This window comes from Colobus angolensis, unplaced genomic scaffold (genome assembly GCF_000951035.1).
Source record: "Colobus angolensis palliatus isolate OR3802 unplaced genomic scaffold, Cang.pa_1.0 Scaffold23, whole genome shotgun sequence".
Classification (NCBI taxonomy): Eukaryota; Metazoa; Chordata; class Mammalia; order Primates; family Cercopithecidae; genus Colobus; species Colobus angolensis.
Genome location: NW_012115488.1, coordinates 13531317 through 13553979, shown reverse-complemented (window position 1 = coordinate 13553979; position 22663 = coordinate 13531317). Strand labels below are relative to the sequence as shown.

Genomic DNA, 22663 nt, shown 5'->3' with positions numbered 1-22663 from the left:
ATAAGTGGAATAATTTACTCTTGGAAAAATCATAATATGAAGTGTTTAAAAAATAATTCATGGGCCTTTTAACCCTCTCTTGTCACATTAGTTTTAAACATGCACCTTAAATTGGTGTTAAAAAGCAATAATGAGTGGTCACTGTCCCATAATGTTTTTAATAATGAAGTTTACCTGAACCCACTTTCCCTCATCCTTTCCTCATTGATCTTTTTGTTACTGCATCCTTCTGGTCACCTCCCTTATACATTTTTGTTCTGGTACAATAATACCAAACATGTCTCATTTTAATTCAGATTATCAGCATCACTATTAACATTTCCAGTCAAATAACATTTTCCTTGCAAATCATGAAGTGTTTTGTTGTGTTGGATTACAATTAACAGTCTTGTAATAGTACAAGAGCTCCTCTAAAACCACAAAATATATGGTCTATAGATACAATTTTGTTTAACTTTGGAAATGTATTTTTTAAATGTATAGTCACATATTTTATGTTAACGACAAATGTTCAGCAAATATTGAATATGGAGAAAGAAATATGCTTTTAAAATAATGTTATCTATTTATTCTCTGGCTGCAATGTAGCTGGCATGCTGCATTTGGGGTTGTCTGTGTGTTTTTTTAAATGTCATCTTTATTAGTATTACATTCAAGGAATAGTACCAAGAATCAGTTTCTTTCAAGACCTTCCTCGAGTGTGTGGCATATAAGTCTGTGACGAGCGACATTACAGAAGGTCATGTCACTTTTAACTGCTTGCATTACATCCTTCTGATTTCCCTAGTGCCCTTCCTTTGTTTGATTAATACTACTTGCTTTCAAGCAAGGTATCAGAAAGCATAATTTGGAAAGAGAATTCTAGAGCCGATCTGAGATAATTCCCCCTTAAGAAAAAAGAGAAAAAACTGAACTTTGTGAATGTATCTTTTCTACTACATGATTTTTCATCACTCTTCATTTTTTCCCCTTCAAGGAAATCCTGCATATAGTATATGTTGTTAATTAAATTATTGCTGACAAGTGTTTGGGCAACTGGACTTTGTATACTTGAAAACAAAATGATGTAGTGCTTATTTGGTTTCATTTGAAGAGGAAAGAGCTAGAATTTGATACCAGGACTCCTTTCTTTTGTTTTCCTTAGTTAAGTGTTAAACTCCAGCACTCTCATCCTAAATAGCAGGTGTTATTTGATTTCTCTGGGAAGGGTTGCAATTTTGTGCAGTCATTAAATGCACTTCAGTGATATATACAGTTTGTTTTTAAAAGCTCAGTTTGCAGTTTCGATGTTCATTGCATTTGGCTGGAGCTCTTGTCTTAAAGCACAGCTCAGCTTCTGAGACACTCTTGTCCTCAAAGTCATCCATTTCACTGGACCATTAAAGCCTGAAAATTAGTTGTGAAAGCATCATCATTTTAATTTGGAATCTTTATCCACACTTCTACCTGTATCCCTCTATGTGTTTCTTATAGTCAGTGAAAACATGAATCAGAATTTTGTGTGTCATTAAGAGCACAGAATATTTTGTCCAGGAAAAAAATGTTTAATTTCTGAAAATTAATGTTTAAAATATTAACTTGATGCAATTTTATTTTTATTAATAGCTACCATTTTTGAGTACTTCCTTTGATACAGGAACTGTATTAAGCACTTTTATGCATTATCTCATTGGATCCTTAACACTGTGAGATAGGTGCTATTATCATCTCCATTTTCTAAGGCACCTTCAGCTTCACCTGAGCAAAATGTAATGGTGGGATGTATTCTGAAGCAGCTTAAAGGCATCAATAGGAAACTATCAGTATTATAAATCCTCACTTGTAGATGTTTATGATGTAACTTTAAAAATGCACTGGAGGAGGAGAAAGGCCCTCACTAGAGCGCTAAAACACAGCAAAAAGGCCTCTCACTAACACAACACTTTTCTGCCAAATGTAAAAGCAAATGGTTGTATTGGGTGGTTCTGGCTGCACATTTGTGGAGCAATTGTGCGTAGCCAATTACCCACTTGTGCAGGGTAAGAACAGTTTGGGTTTTGCAAATGAAGAGCCTGATTCTGTAGACCTCTTTGAGTCATACTTGAACAGCAGATCCACAGCTGATTTGTAAAATGTGTAAATTAAGCTACTGGCTTGTTTATGGCTTAATCTTATCTTGAATTTTTGAAAATTAATTTGAAGATAGTGGAGATTCTCCAATCTTAATGGTTAAATATTCATGAGTTCTATTCTCAGGCAAATGTTTGAAAGCATTTTGAATATTTGCTTTTATAAATCTGCATCATTGATTAGGTATAAGTCCTTCCAGGTGAACTAAGTCAGTTCTGTGAGATACATGATAGGCACTTGACCCAAAGTGTGTTAAATGATATGAAGAATAGATGATGCATTCACTATTCACTCCATCAAAAAATATTTCATGAACACCTATTATGTACCTGACAATCTGCTAGGCACAGCCCACCACCATTCTGCCTTCATAGCACCCGAAATATGATAGTAAGTACTGCAGAGAAGAGGCATATTATACATTCTTAATTATAAGTAGCTATAATAATGAGTTTGTTCACAGCAGTAAAAGTATAGTGTTCATCTCATTTTCCTTGATGTATTTGATATGAATCTGCATGGGTAATTTCAGCAAAAAAAAAATTGCTTCATTTAAATCTAACAGATAATTTTATCAGAGGTACGAAATAATCATCATTTCATAAAATCTTACAAGGGTTAGGTGAATTCTTCTGAAGCAACACAATGTACCCATGTAGCTTCTTTTCCATCTTAAACCCCTCACAAATAGCCCAATTTGGAATAGCCTAGCATATATCACTTCAACTATATACTGTCACTATTGTGTTTATATTTGTGATGCAAATACTTTAAATGTAAGGAAATGAAAGGTTAACATGAAAGCTTATCTGATCAACCCTGTTTAAATTTTACTGGATAATAAGCCATTGGAGGGCTGGTAGGAGTAAAGAGGAAGTTTTGTGGGTTATCTGTGTATTCCCACATTACCTAGCACTATGTGCCTTGGACATAGGGGTTTATAATGAATGCTATGGAGTAGCCGGATATAGTTAGAGAGACTGTCAAGAGTCCATCTTTCTTGTTGAATCTTCATTGCTTTATATGTCTCCAAAGTAAGTGTAAGCTCTCATCAGATATGCAAAACTGCATATTGCACTACTGTGATTCTTTTGAAATGCTGAATGTCCAAATGAAAGACCTCAAAATTCTACCAATTAACAGAAGATTGAAAGCACGACATTAAATCAGGAACAGTCTCACAGGTTGTCAGATGCTTTCATTATATATTCGTTCATGAGACCTGGAGGTTTGTGTTTGTGTTATGCTTTTAAATCAGTTAATGCTTTTAGAATATTTGAGAAAAATTATTAGGAATAACAGAGTTCTGATATATTATCTCAGTTTATGTAACTCTTTTCATAATACAGTCTTGGTTATTAAAGTGTTCACCCATTGAATATTCCTGTTGGTATTAAAACACACACACACACACACACACACACACACACACACACACAGGAAAGGAGGGCTAGGTGTCTCTGTCCTCTAAAGTTATGAGCTTTGGCAGAAAACTTTTAAAGTATTTGATAACCATGCTTCTGTTGAGTCTATTCAGAGATATAGGATCAGGGAAAAAAAGGAATTTAAAAACCATATCAAATATCATAAACACAATAAGTTGGGTCTTACTTGAATAACAACACTTCTCCCAAGGTTTTTTAAACTGTAGGTTTCTGTGGCATGCATATGTGTATGTTTGTGAAGTGCGGAAAACCATTTTAAAAAGCCTGAAATGGAGTGAAGTCTCATTCTGAATGGTTATATGTTGATCAAGGCAAAGGGAAGTTATTTGGGAAATCCAAAATGACTATTCCGTTCTGCTGAGGTAGGCTAAATAGCCATTTAAAAATACATATATGCATATCCAACTACATGGGTTATACACACACTATACACATGTAATTATATATTTTAATTTTCATTTTATAATATGCATTCTCATAATCTTGTGCAAAATCACAGAGAATTAAAATGAGAGTTTTGGGTAATCCACAAAATCAAAAAGTAAGAGAGGCAAGACTTGACATTTATACATAAGAATTAAAATTTGAGCCATAAAATATATTGTTAGTTTTATGCCATAGACCACCAGCATGAATCAATTAACAGACATGGTTTTTTAATCTTAGAATTTGGTGAAAAGTAAATTGGAAATAGCAGAGCTGTTTCATGCCTAGTTATCTAGTTCTAAATTTCAAGTACCTGATTAATACAGACAGCAGAATCGGTAGAAGGGAAATTTCCTGATTTAAAGCATCCCCCAAATTAATGTTGGTTTACCTTATGCATATTTCAAATTCTTGAGGTTGTCACAAAACATTTCACATGAATCCAGTTCCCCTAACTGGGATTCGGTTCCCTGGTTTTAATCAATGAAACGCAGAGCATTTTCCTAATCACTATCTCTAGGTCGAATATCCCTTCTCAGTGTGCCTGTTTCAAATGTTAATAAAGTTTTCATTTCCAAAAGGTTCAAAAAGACAGAACAAAATTCTCTCCTTTAAGAGCACAAAAAATGACTTCTGTTTCTGTCTGCAGGTAGTGGAGGACATACTAGAGGACGAGGAAGAAGAAGATGACAAAGATGACAAGGTAATTATCTTTCCCAGCACTTGGGTACCTGGGGATGGGGAAATGTAGACATGACACTGTTTTCACAGACAGTTAAAAAAGGAGTTGAAGTGTTTGAGTCCAGAAAATTGGACAGTGCTGTTTATCATCCTAACAATGCCACTGCATGTTGCAAAGAGGGAGAGAAGGCTATAAATCCTCTTCGCTTTTGTCCAGAGCTGGGTCAAATATTTTTCTGCCAGGAACAAAAAAAAAATAATTCAGCTTGTCTGGAACTTGATAGCTCTCATGAAGATAACAGCAGTGACGACTGTTGTCGAAGGGCAAAAATTTGTCCTATCTTGAGTGTTACAAATCGGGCCATGCTTTGGGGGAACAGGGGAGTGAAAACATAGCCTGCATGAGTTGAACATGGATATTGTCATCTGTAATTTTTGAACAATTGTTCAGCAAAAGGACATGAATGTGCAGAGTGCTCCAGAGGACATTTAAATAACCCCAGTGTTCACTGCACTTGCTGAGGTTTGGAATGGCCATGTGGTTTCTCCATCAGGAAGGCCCATTCAGAGAGGCTTATATTCGATCGCTGGGTGATTTGGGGATGGTGACCACAGTAAATAACAGCCAGTTTCTGGGACTGCTTGGATTGTTTGTCCCCTAGGGAGAGGGGACAACAAGAGGTAGGAATTAGGATGATCTTGCACCACTGCAGCAGTGGCTGGGGTTGGAACTACCGCTTTCTATGGCAAGGAGGATAGTGATGCTGTTACATCATCATCTCTGGGCATTTCCAGACCTAAAATCTAAAAAGTCCTAGGTTGAGATCGAGAGGCAGAGGACAAAAAATCGTTCGTTATTTCCACATTGTTTGGCATGTAAAACCAGATTTTTGACCTTCACCAGAATCTGATTTATGTTGTGGTAAAGCAGTGAATTTTTTTTTGAAGAAAGGAGGAAAACAGTATATTTTAATTTATGCCCTTGACCTTTGATTCCAATACAGATGTACAGTTATATCCCAATGTAAGAATTTGTGTGCCACTGAAGGCCGTGTCTCCAAAAATAAAATAATTTGCGTGTTGGAAGCATGTATGAGAAATGTCAAAAAATTCAGTGATTAGTTAACTCTCTACATGATTTTTTTCCTAATATTCAGTGCTTGAAGGAAAACAGACACACACACACACACACACACACACACACACACACACTTTCTCCCTTCTAACACTATTTCATTTTTAAATCGACAGAGTTTTTATGTGAAATTTTTCTTCTGTGCATCATTTAGTCATTAGCAACATCATCAAACATAAACTAACAAAATCTCCTTCCTGCAAAAACACATATGTGCTTGTTTTTAATGTTAAATAACATGAGCATACACTCATACACTTCTGGCAGTAAATGATATGATTTATTGCTAAGGTCAGTTGTAGAGCTGTAGAGTGCTTGTATTTTAACTCAACATGCCAGCTCTGAATCATCATTTCTCTGCTGATAAACACTGAGCTGCCATCCATTTATGGCCATTTTCTCTTGCTTGTTGCTGCTTTATTATTAAAGCCACCATAAAGATCCGTCCCAGCAGCAGGCGTTTCCCCAGAAATGTTAATAAATGAAAACCCTTAGTGAAGTCTAGTACTTAATGTCCCTGCTTGAAGTCAACCTATGTTTTTAGTCAGTTTGTTGATATTCTGTACTTCTAATCTCTCCCTTTTTTATGGCCATTTTTAATGGAGAGGATGTTAAGTATGGGAAGTAGACACACCTGGTTAACCAGCTCACCAAAACATAGATGTCAAGTGGAACATGCCGGGGGGAAACAACACCAAATCTCTAGAGTAACATCTATTGTAATCTAGTGTTTGGTAGTCTGAAATTGACACCCTGCTTCTAACACATTTTCAGATCTAGCTACCAATGTTGATTGAAAGTGAGTGCTTAAATTACAGTGTGAGTTCAACTGTATTCTTCTGTACAGGATGCCGACAAGCAGTGTGTTTTCCATGAGAAAGGGTTGTGAGCTGATTTTCATAAATCCAACCCTTTTATTCAAGTGAAAAAGGAGGTTTTTCTTTTTTACTCATAATGCAATTGATAGCATAAAAATCATATCTGAATAAAATCTCAAATGTAATAATTTACAATAGACTTTTAAGTGCTTGAATAATAGAGGGAAGAATCTTGTGGACGTCTTGAAATATAGTTTTTCCTATAAGAAATGGAAATATGAAAGGATCCTGCAAGGTTCCATCTTCCATCTCGACTGGCACTCACAGCGGTAAATGTTAAGTCTTGGCTATCAGTGCGTCTGAGTAGAAGAAGGGTAATTTCCTACTTTGAAAAATTCGTTGGTTCCTTTATTTAAAGTTTGTGTATAGAGTCATGGGTAATGGAATTTCATGAGAAAACAAATGTGTTCTTTGCCATACGAGCAGGTACTGACCTCTAGCTCTCATTATTTCTGTTTTCTCATATGGTATAATAGTAGGGTCAGGTCAGTGGGTCCTCTTATAGGATAAAAGTAAAAAAGATTAATAAATGTGCCAAAGCCTCACTTTAATTGAACCTGAAGCATATGTTGGAAGTATGTAAAATATGTCCCAGATGTTTCACCAGGGCCAGTGTCTTGGCTTTCCCTGATTACCACAAGGCAGCTATTAGTCCTATAACCTTTGGACTTGGGGGTAAATGGGGTATTACGTGGCACAGAATGAGAGCACCTGTTTTCCATTCCGACAAGACCCCTGGCAGGCTTTCCCTAAGCCTGTCCACATGTTTTCACTTAGCAGATTGTTGGGCGATTATGAAAAGTGTCTTTCTTTAGAGCCAGCATTGATATTAGTCACTCACAATGAAAGGGCAAGTCATTGGCTACTTGACAAGGTCCGTGTGGGCAGAAACTGAAATCTTTTATTTCATTTGAGCTGAGGGTGTTTTCCCTCTGCATAATTATATACATGACAAAGACACAGGTATACGAAGCTGAAGCAGACAAAATTGTAATTAACATAATAGCTTTGTAATAGCTTTTTAGTACTGACTGTAGCACCCGGGAAGACTTTGGTTAAAGTTGGTAAAAGCTAAATCATGATTTACCTGGATTCCCAGATTTTGAAGTTCTTCCAGATTATAGCTTTAAAATATATATATATATAATGTTTCTTATTAAAAGAGCTAATCATTATTCAGGTGAGGGTTTGTGATCCACAGACTTACCCTATTCAGGTGAGGGTTTGTGATCCACAGACTTACCCTTCATTCTCAAACCCATTGCTCACATTTGCTTAAATCTAAAATTAGGTGGCTTCTCTTTTAATCCAATTCCATGGTTTTCACAAAGGCAGAGAATACGGGTTTTACATGGTGAGTCTTAGTAATGAATCATTGACTTGTTAATATTTTCACTTATCTGCATTATGTAGTAGCACTCTGTTAAGCCGTGCTGGAGATGACATTTTTCCTGAATTAAATGTTAGACATCATACTGCGTTCTCAATTCCCTTTGTTGTAGAGCATTCTCTGAACCATCAACCACAAAGTCACAGTTTGATCTGATTTTTTGACCTGACACCAAATCCTGCCTTTGTGGTTAATAGAATATCTTAGCAAATAAGGCTTAGCTAAATTACCTAGGTGGAGCTATCAACAAGCCATATAATAGTGTTTTTCACCATGTTATAGATAATAGTACAGTGGTCAGTGTGTATAATCTAGACATCTAATTAATGAAGATCAGCTTTCCTTTTGTAGTTTAAAAAGTTTAGGCATGCTTCCCATGGTGCATCCTACCCTTGTAATAAGATCCAGCTGCGATATCAGGAAGCAGAAGATAAAATGCAGGTTTTCCTCAGAAAAAGCATAGATTCAAATGCATGGCATTCTAGTAATGTTTATTGATAAAAGATATTAAAATATTCAGCCATTTATGCTTACATTGCTTCTTTTTCCTCAGCCATTATGTCAAAGTTACTGTGTTTCAAGAGAACTAAATGTAACAAATAAAACATATCTGAGTTAGTTCAAAATAAACAGATTCTCTGCTTTAATTCTTGAAATCTGTGTTTTCTGGTTCGATTCTCCAGCCCTAAAACATGTATATAACATACCCAAGATTTGGGCATCTCTGGCATCTCAAATGAACTATGAGGGGTTAGGGGAATGATACGTGATATGATATGAGAGAAGATTTTAATCCAACAAAATGGCATTTTCTAGTTACAGTCAATGAAATAACGGCATAGTGGGGAAAAAGATTAAGGCTTTGGAGAAAGGCAAGAAGAAAGGAGGCACAAGGAAAACACTTCCTTTTAAAATTTTCAAGCTACATTTAACTGGAATAGCATTGTTTTCATTTATTTGTTTGCTATTGCTGCATAACAAATTGCCACCCATGTAGAGGCTCAAAACAGCACTCACTTTTTAGCTCTTGGTTCAGTAGATCAGAAGTCCAGCACAGCTCAGTTGGGTTCTCTGCTCAGGGTGTCATGTTCAAGGTATCAGTCAGACTGAGTTCTCACCTGAAGGCTTTGGAGAAGAATTCATGTTCAAACTCATTCAGGGTATTGATACAATTCAGTTTTTTATAGTTGGAGGACTGAGGTCCTTGTTTTCTTGCTGGCTATCTGATACTAGTTGCCATTTTCCCATGGCTTCCTCCATCTTTAAATCTATCAATGGAGAATCTGTCGGGTTGAGTCTCTCCATACTTCAAATCTCTTCAGGAAGAGACAAGTTCCTTTTAAGGCTTACCTGATTAGGCCAGGCCCATCAAAGATAACCTCTTTTTCTTAAAGGCAATTGTGCCATAGAATGTAACCTAGTCACGGAACCACATATTTCATCTGATATGATTTGGCTGTGTCCCTACACAAAAAATGTCTTGAATTGTAGCTCCCATATTTCCCATGTGTCATGGGAGGGACCTGGTGGAAGGTAATTGAGTCGTGGGGTGGATCTTTCCTGTGCTGTTCTCATGATAGTGAATAAATCTCATGACATCTGATAGTTTATAAGGGGGTGTTCCCCTGCACACACTCGCTCTTGCCTGCCACCATGTAAGATGTGACTTTACTCCTCCTTGCCTTCCGCCATGATTGTGAGTCTCCCCAGCCATGTGGAACTGTGAGTCAATTAAACCTCTTTCCTTTATAAATTACCCAGTCTTGGATATGTCTTTATTAGCAGCATGAGAACAGACTAATACACCATCATATTACAAAACCCACTCCCGCACTCAAGGGGAGGGAGACTATCATGATATATCTACTGGAAGTTATGAATCTTGGCAGCCATCTTAGAATTGTGCCTATCAAAACCACATAGACCTACCCATGCTCTAGAGCAAAATTGGAACAATCCTTGTGTTCCTTGGATGTATTTATTGCAAGACTGGAACCCACCTATGCTACAAGGAAAACTAGCCTCCCAAATCATGTTCTTTCTAAGATTATAGGAACATTTCATACCAGGGGTATAAACTGAGGTATATTTTACAGTCACAGTATAATATATCCCATTTGCTTATCTATTCTGATCTGGGGTGAGGGATGGCTGGACAGGCAAGGGAGAAGAGCAAATAATAAGATTAAAAATCAGGGAAGGATCCATTTCTCCTTTGGGAAACTATTGGTGCTTAAACACCCATTGAGCTGATAGTCCACTCATCTTGAGTCCACAGAAACACTATCTACGTCATCTAGAATCATAGCAACATTACAACTGGAGGGTGCCCAAGAAATAATCTAGTTCAACCCCCTTAATTTAAAGTGAGGAGACTGTGGTTCAGCCAAACTTAAGTGAATTGCTAAAGGATATAGACAAGTGGAAGAGCCAGACCTAACACTCAACTTTTATGAGTCCAAATTTGGCATCCTTACCCTTCCTTATGACTAGGTTTTCTGGGAGAAGGGGGATTGTCAAAGTACAGATGCAAGTTACCTCAGACATGATCTTTAAGTCTTTAGGGTAATTCAGTAAGGGAATATACCTTTCACCCCAGCTAGAGACTGTTTATTTCTAGGATTTCTAGGTTTCTACTTCTCTTCACTATTTTCTTACGCATCCAATCCTTTCCTACAGTTTCAACTAAGGGAGTGTGTAGTAGGCAGAATAACATAAAAAATGCCCATGACTTAATTCCTGGAACCTGTGGAGATGTCATGTTACATGACAAAGAGGAATTAAGGCAGCAGATAGGATGAAGGGTGCTAATCATCCTACTTTAAAATAGGTAGATTGTCCTGGTTTGTCTGATTGGGCCTAATGTAATCGCAAGTGGAGAGGCCATCAGAGCAGATGGCAGCTGGCAGTTGCATGTGAAGCCATGGCCAAGATCAGGCCTCAGGACCTTCATGGCAAGAAGGAAGAGCTTCTGAGACAGCTGGACCACCTAAAGGTAGAGCTCTCCCAGCTGCACATTGACAGTGTGACAGGTGGTACAGCGTCCTCAATCCACCCCCCTTGTTCTCACTGTCATTAACCAGACTCAGAGAACCACAGGATGGTCTACAAGGGCAAGAAGTACAAGCTGTTAGATCTGCAGCCCAAGAAAGCATGTACCTGAACCCCGCAGGCTCATCAAGTATGAGAAGGACCTAAAGACCAAGAAATAACCAAGAATGAACAGCTGGTAACCACTGGGAAAGTACAGGGTGCACAGTATCAGTAAAACACAAACTAACTGGTAGGGGGTGGGAACTGCTGTTGCTGGCTTTGAAGACAGAGGAAGGGGGAAGCCAAGAAAATGTCTCCAGAAGCTAGAAATGGCAAGGAAAATGATTCTCCCCTAGAGCCTTGAATAAGAAATGCAGCCCTGTCCACATCTTGACTTTTAGCCCAGTGAGACTCATTTCAGACTTCTGACCTATCATTTGTGATTTCTAAGCACCTAGGTTTACAGTAACACGTTACAGCAGCAATAGGAAACTAATACAGGTAACTTCCACCTGCATTTCCTATACTTCTCCAAACAATACTATATTTCAGAGCACTAGATCTGAGTTCCTCCTTTGTCCTTATTAACTTCCTCCCACTGGTCTGTATAAATACAGCTACACATTTTTTCATATAATATGAAAACTGAAAATAGTATCTAACAAAGCAAATACTTTTATCCAAATTTCTTAATTTTGATTTTAGAAAAGTTTGTTCAAAAATGAGAGTGGGTTATTGCCCATTTGTAATGCAGTTGTATACTTTCTGGTTTAGAAGTCTATGTTAATTGGTGAATAGAGAAGCAATTTATGGTTTACTTCATTTTTCAGATGAAGAATTTTACTTCTTCTCAACATTCATTTCATTCCTTAAAATGTTTTACCCCTGAAAGGACAGTGAATTTAAGTCTTATTTAAATCACAGACTCTGAGAATCTGAAGATTTATACTTTGTCTCCAGAAGAGGACACAAAACACACACACACACACACACACACACACACACACACACATACACAAATACACAAACAAACTTTTTCATGTGCTTTTTTTTTTTTTGGCCATGGAAATTGAATTATTTTACAGAGACTATAAAGTATCTTTATAAAGTCATCTTTGTTGCCCTCACCACCGTTCTCTTGAACTTAATGCCTGTTTCCTCAGACACCTGAGATAAATACAAATTTTACAAGTAAAAAATAATGTTTCATTCAATTCCAAAGCAAGCTTCTACAAGAAGGGTGGTGTTTGACTTGATTGTGATATTATGGAGTAGTTTTGATGCAGCAATGGGCTTGTTATCTTTGATATCCATTTGACTATGACTTTTCAGTTTTATGGCAATAAGTGCTAGAAACAGACTTGGCAAAAGAAAACAGTAACAAAATGGGAGCTGCTGTGGCTTTACTAGATGAGGATTAGGCACAGTGAGGAATCCTGGAGTTCTCCAAAATCCTTGTCGAATTCATGTTGTGTTGCGATCATCTTTTGAAAACTCTCCATCATTAATGCTTCATCACATTTTAAAAAAATAATTACGTACTCATGTCTCTATGTTAAAGTCATTGGAAACAGAATTAGCTTTCGAAGAGTTATCTAGTGATTCCAGCTGGTGGTGGGTTTCTACCTGTCAAGCTTTATTACACTTTGTTCCACTTTGCAGAAGCACTTCTCCAGTCTTGGAATGTTTAGGTAGATACCTGTGTCCGACATTCCCTCCAGAGTGGCAGTTGGGCTAAAATAATTTAAATGAAAAGATTTACATAGATAATTTGGTAAGAATGTCCATCAAGTAAAGCAAACTATGAATGGACTCTTTCCTGTTGGGTTATTCTGATAGTTGGATTTTCTTTTCCTCAAAAAAGAACTTTCATTTGAAAGTCAATCAAATGTTTCAAGACAAGTCCTCTGGAAAGCTAGTTAACTTCTGTATTGCAGCAGTGAATTTCCTCTTCTATTCCCCTTTCTTGACAAAAACTCTCGAAATAGCAGTGTGTCAGCCCTGGCTCTCGGAAGGTTGACAACATTCGTAGAAATAGACATGATTTTTTCAGGATCGCTGGCAGAGTCGTTGACACGGCTGACACCACTGCATGTTGAGATGAGAAGCATGTTTCTTCACCAAAGCAGCAGAACCAGATGTGTTGCCAAGCATCACAGATGCTCCATCTGAACCCAGGGTGCCAAGATTTTTATTCCGCCTGAAACTTTGTTTGGCAAAGAAATTCTTCACCATTTTAAAGACATTGACTCTGCAGATTCTAAAAGAAATTCACGAAGTAGGAATTCTTTGATTTTAAGAACTTGCCAACAGGAGTTGGCTACACAAATAGAGGTACCTACTTTCATTAAGTTATATACAAAAATGTAAATATTAAAGAAATGTCAGAAAATCTGTAGAGTTGACATCATTTGATGTCAGTGAGGGCACAACTTCAAGAAATGTGTGGCTTCACTGAACTATATCCAGTGGTATCTGAGTTATCTTTCTTGGTGATACAGTTCATTTATTTTAAAAGTTTCAATACAAGTCTTTTTTTTCTTGGGGCAAATCCAAAATCAAGTAAGTCCCAGAGTTTAAAAATCGACCTGTTTTTATATAAAGAAAAAGATTCACAAAATCTAATAAATTTTCAGAATAGGCAGTCTGAAGTATTCCTTCAATTTTATTGGTTCTATGCTTCTATTGGTTAGAATCTTGCCACACAAGAGTTTTATAATGTTTGTGGTCTATCATACTCCACAATTAATATGAAGCTAATTGGTATGAAAACCTCATGGGGCTACTGTGTTTTTCAATTTTTTATTGATATATAATAATTGTACCTATTTGTGGATTATAAGTGATATTTTAATGTATGATCAAATCAGGGTATTTGAGATATATATCATCTTAAAAATTATCACTTGAGTGTTGAATATTTCAAATCTTCTAGTTATTTTGAAATATAAATTCTTAACTATAGTCACCCTACTGTGCTATTGAACACTAGGACTTAGTCCTTCTATCTAACTGTATGTTTGTTTCCATTAACCAATCTCTCTTCACCCCACCCTCTTCCCAGCCTCTAGTTACTATTATTCTACTCTTCACTTCCATGAGATCAAAATTTTTAGCTCCCACAGATGAGCGAGAATATGTGATATTTTTCTTTCTGTGTCTGGCTTATTTCATTTAACATAAGGACCTCAAGTCCCACCCACGTTGCTTTTTGTGGCCAAATAGCATTCCATTGGGTATATGTACCACATTTGCTTTATTCATTAAAATGTTGATGGATACTTAGATTGATCCTATTATCCTGTCTATTGTGAATAGTTCTCCAATGAATATGGGGATTCAGAAATCCCTTTAATATACTGATTTCCTTTCTTTGGCTAAATATTCAGTAATGGGATTGCTGGGTCATATGCTGGTTCTATTTTAAGTTTTTTGAGAAACCTCCACATTGATTTCCATAATGGCTGTATTAATTCACATTCCCACCAATTATGCACAAGAGTTCCCTTTTTTCTGCATCTTTGACTACATCCATTATTTTTTGTCTTTTTGATAATGGCCATGTTAACTGGGTGGAATGATATTTTATTGTAGTTTTGTTTGCATTTCTCCAGTATTAGTGATACTGAGCAATTTTTTTCATGGCTGTCGGCTATTTGTATGTCTTCTTTTGAGAAATGTCTATTCATATCCTTAACCCACTTTTAAATTATTTGGGTTTTTTTTAGTTGTTTATTTGTATATTCTGATTATGAGTCTCTTGTTGGATAAATAGTTGCAAAAGACAGCTGTTTCTTCATTCTTACTGTTTCCTTTGCCGTGCAGAAGCTGTTTAGTTTAATACAGTCCTGTTTGTCAATTTTTGTTTCTGCTGCCTGTGCTTTTGAAGTATTAGCCATAGAACTTTGCCTAGACCAATAACCTGATGTATTTCTCCTATGTTTTCTTCTAGTAGTTTTATAGTTTTACATCTTAACATTTAAGTCTTTAATCCATTTTGAGTTGATTTTTGTGTATGGTGAGATATAGGTGTCTAGTTTTATTCTTCTGCATATGGATATCCAGTTTTCCCACCCCCATTTATTGAAGAGTGTCCTTTCCCCAATTTATGCTCTTCATACCTTTGTTGAAAATCAGTAGGCTGTAAAAATGTGGATATATTTCTGGGCTCTCTATTCTGGCCTGTTAGTTGATGTGTCTGTTTTAATACCAATACCATGTTGCTTTTGTTATTAAAGCTTTATAGCATATTTTGAAGTCAAGGATTGTAATGTCTTCAGCTTTGTTCTTTTTGCACTGGATTGCTTTGGCTATTAGGGTCTTTTATAGTTCCATTCAAATTTTAGGATTGTTTTTTCTATTTCTCAGAAGAATGTTATTGGTATTTTGATAGAGATTGCATTGAATCTGTAGACTGCTTTGTGTAGTATAGTCATTTTAACAATATTCTTCCAATCCATGGGCATGGGATCCCTTTCCATTTGTGTCCTCTTCAATTTCTTTCATTTATATTTTTTAGTTTTCCTTGTAGAGGTCCTTTACATCCTTGGTTAAATTTATTCCTAGGTATTTTTTTTTTTTTTTGTAGCTAGTGTAAATGGAATTGCTGTCTTGATTTCTATTTCAGCTAGTTCATTACTGGTGTATAAAAATGCCACTGATTTTTGTATGTTGATTTTGCATCCTACAATTATATTGAATTTGTTTATCTTCTAAGCGGTTTTTTGTGGTGTCTTTAGGTTTTTCTATATATAAGATCATGTCATCTGCAAAGAGGGATAATTTGACTTCCTTTTTTTTTTTCCAATTTAGATGCCTTTTCTTTCTTTCTCTTGCATGATTGCTCTAGCTAGGACTTTCAGTACTACGTTGAAAAAGAGTGGTGAACAGGGGCATCATTGTCTTGTTCCAGTTCTTAGAGGAAAGGCTTTCGGGTTTTCTCCATTCCATGTATTAGCTATGGGTTTGCCATATAGAGCCTTTATTACCATGAGATATGTTCCTTCCATGCCTAATTTGTTGAGAGTTTGTATCATAAAGGGATGTTGAATTTTATCAACTGTTCGTTCTGTGTCTATTGAGATTATGATATGATTTTGTCCACTCTGTTAATGTGATGTATCACATTTATTGATTTGCCTATGTTGAACAATCCTTGCATCTCTCAGATAAATCTGACTTGATCATGGTGTATTATCTTTTTGATGTACTGTTGGATTTACTTGGCTAGTATTTTTGTTGAGGATTTTTGCATCTATGTTCATCAGGGATATTGGCATGTAATTTTGTTTTTTTATTGTGTCCTTGTCTGGTTTGGGTATCTGGGTAATGGTGGCCTCATAGAATGAGTTAGGAAGAATTCCGTCCTCTTTAATTGTTTGAAACAGTTTGAAAGAATTGTTATTCATAAATTGCCATAATTAACCAGTAAAGCCATCCAGTTTGGGGTCTTCTTTGTTTGGAGACATTTTATTACTGACTCTATCTCACTATTTCTCATTGGCCTATTCAGGTTTTCTATTTCTTCTGGGTTCAATCTTGGTAGGTTGTATGTATCCAGGAATTTTCCTCTAGGTTTGCCTTTGTTTTTTTCCTTTTTTTTTTTTTTTTTTTTGAGATGGAGTTTCACTCTTCTCGCCCATGCTAGAGTGCAGCAGCATGGTCTCATCTCACTGCAACCTCCACCTCCTGAGTTCAAGCGATTCTCCTGTCTCAGCTTCCTGAATTGCTGGGATTACAGATGCCTGCCACCAAGTCCAGCTAATTTTTTTGTATTTTTATTACAAACGGGATTTTGCCATGTTGGCCAGGCTGATCTTGAACTCCTGACCTCAGGCGATCTGCCCTCCTCGGCCTCTCAAAGTGCTGGGATTATAAGCATGAGCCACTTCACCAGGCCTCTTCTAGGTTTTCTGATTTGTTAGTATATACTTGTTTATAGTAGTTTCTAATAATCCTTTGTATTTCTGTGGTATCGATTATAATGTCTTTTTTCAATTCTGATTTATTTGAGTCTTTTTTTTCCCCCTTGGCTAGTCTTGTTGACTTGATTTTATCTTTTCAAAAAAAAAGTGTTTTATTTTGTTTATCCTTTGTAATTTTTTAGTCTCTATTTTGTTTCGTTCTTTTATCTTCTTTTTTGAGATGGAGTTTCCCTCTTGTTGCCCAGACTGGAGTGCAGTGGTGTGATCTCAGCTCACAGCAACCTCCACCTCCTTGCGTTCAAGTGATTCTTCTGCTTCAGCTTTCCGAGTAGTAGGATTATAGGCACATGCCACCACACCTGGCTAATTTTTGTATTTTTTAGTAGAGACATGGTTTCACCATGTTAGCCAGGCTGGTCTCAAACTCCTGACCTCAGGTGATCCACCCACCTCGCCCTCTCAAAATGCTGAGATGACAGGCGTGAGCCACCACACTCAGTCTATTTTGTTTAGTTCTGCTCTGTTCTTTATTACTTCTTTCCTTCTACTAATTTTGGGTTTGGTTTGTTTTTGCTGTTCTAGTTCCTTGAGGTACATCATTAAATTAGTTATTTGAAATCTTTCTACTTTTTGGATATTGGCATTTATTTCTATAAATGTCCCTGTTAGCACTGCTTTTGCTGTATTCCATAGGTTTTGGCATGTTGTGTTTCTGTTTTTATCTGTTATAAGAAATCTTTTATTTTCTTTTTAATGACTTCATTGACCCAATGGTTGTTTAGGGGCATGTTGTTTCATTTCCGTATATTTATACAGTTCCCAAAGTCCTTTTCTTATTGATTTCTAGTTTTATTTTATTGTGGCCTGAGAAGATACTTCATATGGTTTCAAATCTTTTGAAATTTGTTGAGAGTCGTTTTGTGGCCTAATATACGGTCTATCCTGAAGAATGTCCCATGTGCTGATGAGAAGAATGTGTATTCTGCAGCTGCTGGATAAATGTTCTATAAAGGCCTGTTAGGTCCATTTGGTCTAAAGTTAGTTTAAATCCAATGTCTGTTTGATAATTTTGTGTTGGGAGTGGGGGTCCAGGTCATCTATCCAGTGCTGACAGTAGGCTATTGAAATAACTAATTATTTTTGTGTTGGAGTCTCTATCTCCTTTTAGATCTAATATTTTATTTGTCTTGGTACTACAGTGTTATATGCATATATATTTATAGTTGTTGATCTTGCTGAATTGATCCCTTTATCATTATATAATGACTTTCTTTGTCTCCTTTTACAGTTTTTGACTTAAAAGTCTGTTTTATCAGATGTAAATATAGCTACTCCAGCTCAATCTTAGTTTCTATTTGTGTGGAATATCTTTTTTCATCCCTTCACTTTCAGTCTATACGTGTCTTTATAGGTGAAATGACTTTCTTTTGGCGGTACTATTGTTTTTTCGTTGAAAATTTCCAACTTAATCTAGATTCATAATAAACAAGAATGCATGGATTATAGTCATGTTAGCAGGGTGGGCTCTTATCAATTAGGTTCTTATCAATGTGTAACTATTATAGAGTTGTTAACATGGTGACAATGTCACCTGCCTTTTTACCTTTGATGGCATCTGTGGCAGACTGCATTATGGATATACATCCCTGCATACTGATATCAGACTTGTCCATGTGACTTGCTTTGGGTGACACAGGCCACATCCAAGCAAAAGGTTTAAGAGTCATCCTTGGCTCTGCCATCTCTCTTTTGCTTCTGCAACAAGGCTGGCACTATCCACAGAGAAGCTACTCCTTTAGCCTGAGTCCTGGAATGAAGATGACATGGAACCAACCCATATAGACATGTAGTGTGAACAAAAGAAACAAATCTTGATTATAAGGCTCTATGATTTTGGGGGTCTTTGTGACTGCAGCATAACTTAATCTTGGCTGATAAATACAGCATCTTATTTCATATCCCTCTGTGTAAATCGATGTCTTAATAGTATAATTTGACATAAAACATGAATTTTGTATAGCAGTAATCAAAGTCTCAGAAAGTTTTAAAATACTTTTTTCTAAGTTCACAGTGCTACCCTTCCTTACTTAAAGCTCAGCCTCAGATAAAGGTTAAACTGTTTTGCTATTATGTCCTTCTCATTGAAAAATGATACTTTTGTTCCATAAACATATACTGAGAGACAAGTCACTGGGTAGACGGAGATGAATATGACACAGTATGAGCCTTCCAGGAGTCATTGTGTGATGGGATCCTTGGTTAGGTAAGCCAATAATTATAATACAATGGGAAACTGTTATGATAAAGTAATGAATAGTTTTGGTGAGAAAACAGGAAGGCAGCCAGCTTCAAAGAATTGTCAGTGAATGTTCCACAAAGGAACTGACATTTAATTTGGGTCTTGAAGGATAAATGAGAATGCACCTGAAAGTTTAGTATATAGAATCAGGGAGTATGTAGTATCATAGAAGCATAATGTGCAGGAGGGAGAGTCGAGAGAAAGACACTAGAAATCTACATTTAAGATTGTGAAGGCTTTGGACATTGTCTAAGGAGTCTGAATTATATTCTTCAAGTAATGAGGAATCATAGACAATTTTAAAGGAGAGAATTGTGATGATTAAATGTTTGCTTTAAGAAGAGAACTTTGGCAACTGGACACAGAATGGAATAAGAAGGAAATGAGACTTGAAGTAAAGAAATATGTTAGGATGTTCTACAGTAGCTGTGGCAAGAAATAAAGGCATCTTTAACTTAACAGTAAAAATGATAATACAAAAACAAATTTGAGAGATTTTAAAATAGTAAATCTAATAGATGATTGAAAAAATGTATGTCGAAGAGAGTAAAGGAGATTTTAATGTTGTAGATGACCATGATGTGTCTAGCTGAGACATATTTGTGTGGCACTTTACATATTTCAAAGTACTTTCCCTTCTTACCTTATTTAGTATTCACAATAACTCTATATATTGGCACATGAAATATCATTCCCATGCTCCAGTATCAGGAAGATTAACCTGGCTAGTGGAGAAGTAGCTAAGACTGAAAATCAGATAATCGGGAAGTAGTTGAGACTAGAAAGTGTCACAGAGAAGCTAAGACTAGGAATTAGTAGCTTGTCTGGTGGTTAAAAAACTGAGATCAGAAAACAAATCCTCTTAATTTTTCTTCCCAGAGATGTTTTAGCAAAGCCTGTTGACCCATGTAGAGATGACACTTAGGCCACTTGAATACAACTTGTGTACTCAGCCCATTTTGCTCAGAATGGACAGAGAAAATGTCCCATATGCCTGCCTGGCTATCTTTTCCCTAGGCACTGAGTCTTGACAGCATTTGGAAAAATGATGGCCACAGGTCCATATAGAGTATCTTTTACCCATTCAGTATTGCTTTCATAAGTAAGCACAGATCCAATGTGGAAACAAGAAAGATAAATGTAAATGGTTAAATATTTTCAGTGCCTCAGGTTGGTTCAGAGGAAAAGGCATATAACAACCATGCTTATTCTGGCTTTGATCAACCAGTCGTTAGGACAATATGATGCTAGAAGAATTTGCATCAGTTGAGAAGCCGCTACTACTGTCACTGTTTTATAGATGAAAAGACTAGAAACCTCTGAGGCATAAGTCACTCATTAAGAGTCATTAAAGAGTGAAACAACCAGACTTTAAACTTTAGTCTGTCTGCCTCCAAAGCCCACCATTTTTGGCATAACAAACTCCTCAAAACTTAGTGATCTGAAGTAATACTTTAACATTTTCTGTCATTATTGTGTTGACTGGGCTCACCGGGGCACTTCTTTCCTGAATCTCTCGTATGGTTCTAGTCAGATGCCTGGGACTGCAGCCATCTAAAAGGCTCAACTTGGCTGCACATTCAAGGTGGCTTGGTCTGATGGTTGTTGCTGGCTCCTCATACCATGGCAGCTGGGTTTGGAAGGGGAGAATCCTAAGGCAAGTATTTCAAAAGATCCAGTGGAAGCTGCAAGACTTCTGATGACCTAGCCTTGGAAGTCCCAGAATGTCACGTTTGCCACATTGTCTTAGTAGTCGAGCAAGATATTAGACCAGCCCAGATTTAAGGAATGGGTAATTTAGTTCTGTCTCTTGATAGGGATTACAAAGGTCATAGTGCATAAGAATCTATGGGATCGGAGATACTGTGTGGCCATCTACAGAAAATAAAATTGACCACAATTTCCCAAGACCAAAAGCTTCTAATAGTTGTCATGTAGCATTAAGAAATATGGATCCTATTGCCTCCCAAGAGCCCTCTTTATCCAAGATTTATCAACACATAGTACTGGATTAAGTTATCTCAAAATTTATGCAAACAAGGTGCCTTCATATTGTCAGGTAGATTCAAATTTCATTAACCTGTGCATATTTATTTTTGTTTTTGATTTACAAGATGAATTGTCATCTTCTATGTCTCCACTAAAATATGAGAGGACTACCTAATTATTCTTTTAACTTGCTTGTAGATAAGAATTCCATCCAAAAATTTTACCTTCTAGCTAAGCTCTCCCTCAAAGCTAGTTGGGAGGCAGGAAGGAGTTGCAAAGAATCCTGTAGGAAATTCCAATCTAAATTGTAATGGACATTCATTGCCCTCCTTTGATAAAGGAGATCCAAATGCCAACAGTCTGTGTTCTGGAAGCCAGACTTGACCTACTGGGACTGTCTGCCAAATATAAAAAGTCAAGTGATAAAAGAAGGTTGCAAAACATTTCCTTCTTAAAACATAATAGTTTCTACATTTTGAAAAGGCAATTTAAAATTGCCAACAGTTCATATTTGGTATTTTATTGATTTGTTCAAGGACATTTATCATAGGATTTAGGAGATCATTAATATCTCTAAACTTTTGTTGTAGGGCTGGGCATAGTGACTCACATCTGTAATCCCAGCACTTTGGGAGGCTGAGGCGAGATAATTGCCTCAGCCCAGGAGTTGGAGACCAGCCTGGGTGACATTAGTGGGACCCTGTCTCTATGGAAAATATAAAAATTAGTCTGGCATGATGGCCCATGCCTGTAGTCCCAGCTTTTGGGAGGCTGAGGCAGGAGGATCACTTGAGCCTGGGGAGGTCAGGGCTGAAGTGAGCCATGATTGTGCCACTGCACTCAGCCTGGGTGACAGAGTGATACTGCCTCAAAAAAACAAAACAATTTTGTTGTAGAGACTGTAGGTAGCTCAGTGAAGAGCCATTTCCTATACCCCTGGAGCTAATGTTTCTCTGCTGTACCTAGGTAGCATATGTGGGTGTTAAAATCAATGTTTGGCATGTTATGTGCATAAATGCTATTTCTTTGTTCTGGAGTCTTGGCCAAGTATCCTGATCAGCAATGCTTTGGGAAGGGGACAGCATCTGTATTCTCTTCGTGATTCCACACTTAAATATTTTGGAGACATAGAAGGCAATATGATAAATACATATACAGCTGTGGCTGTATGTGTCTGATAATGTAAGATTTTTATTGATTATCCAACAGAATAGCTACCCTGGGTAGTTTGCTTGTCACAACCTTCAGTGCCTGGAGTAGTCAAACAAGTTCTTTTTTTCCCATTGAGCTAACCTCAAAGTCATATAGTTTCTGAATCAAAGTCCTCAGATTTCATACTTTGGCAATTTCTTCC

At 36.8% G+C, this 22663-nt stretch overlaps 1 protein-coding gene across 5 annotated transcripts in view; it reads left to right on the top strand.

Moving 5' to 3' along the window:
- MCTP1 (multiple C2 domains, transmembrane 1) overlaps positions 1–22663 on the top strand; it is a 599307-nt gene that overhangs the window by 520621 nt on the left and 56023 nt on the right. For all 5 annotated transcript variants that reach the window (XM_011944270.1, XM_011944271.1, XM_011944268.1 and 2 more), the window contains one exon: positions 4630–4683. In XM_011944270.1, the coding sequence (XP_011799660.1) occupies positions 4630–4683 (54 nt within the window). The remainder of the gene's footprint in view (positions 1–4629; positions 4684–22663) is intronic.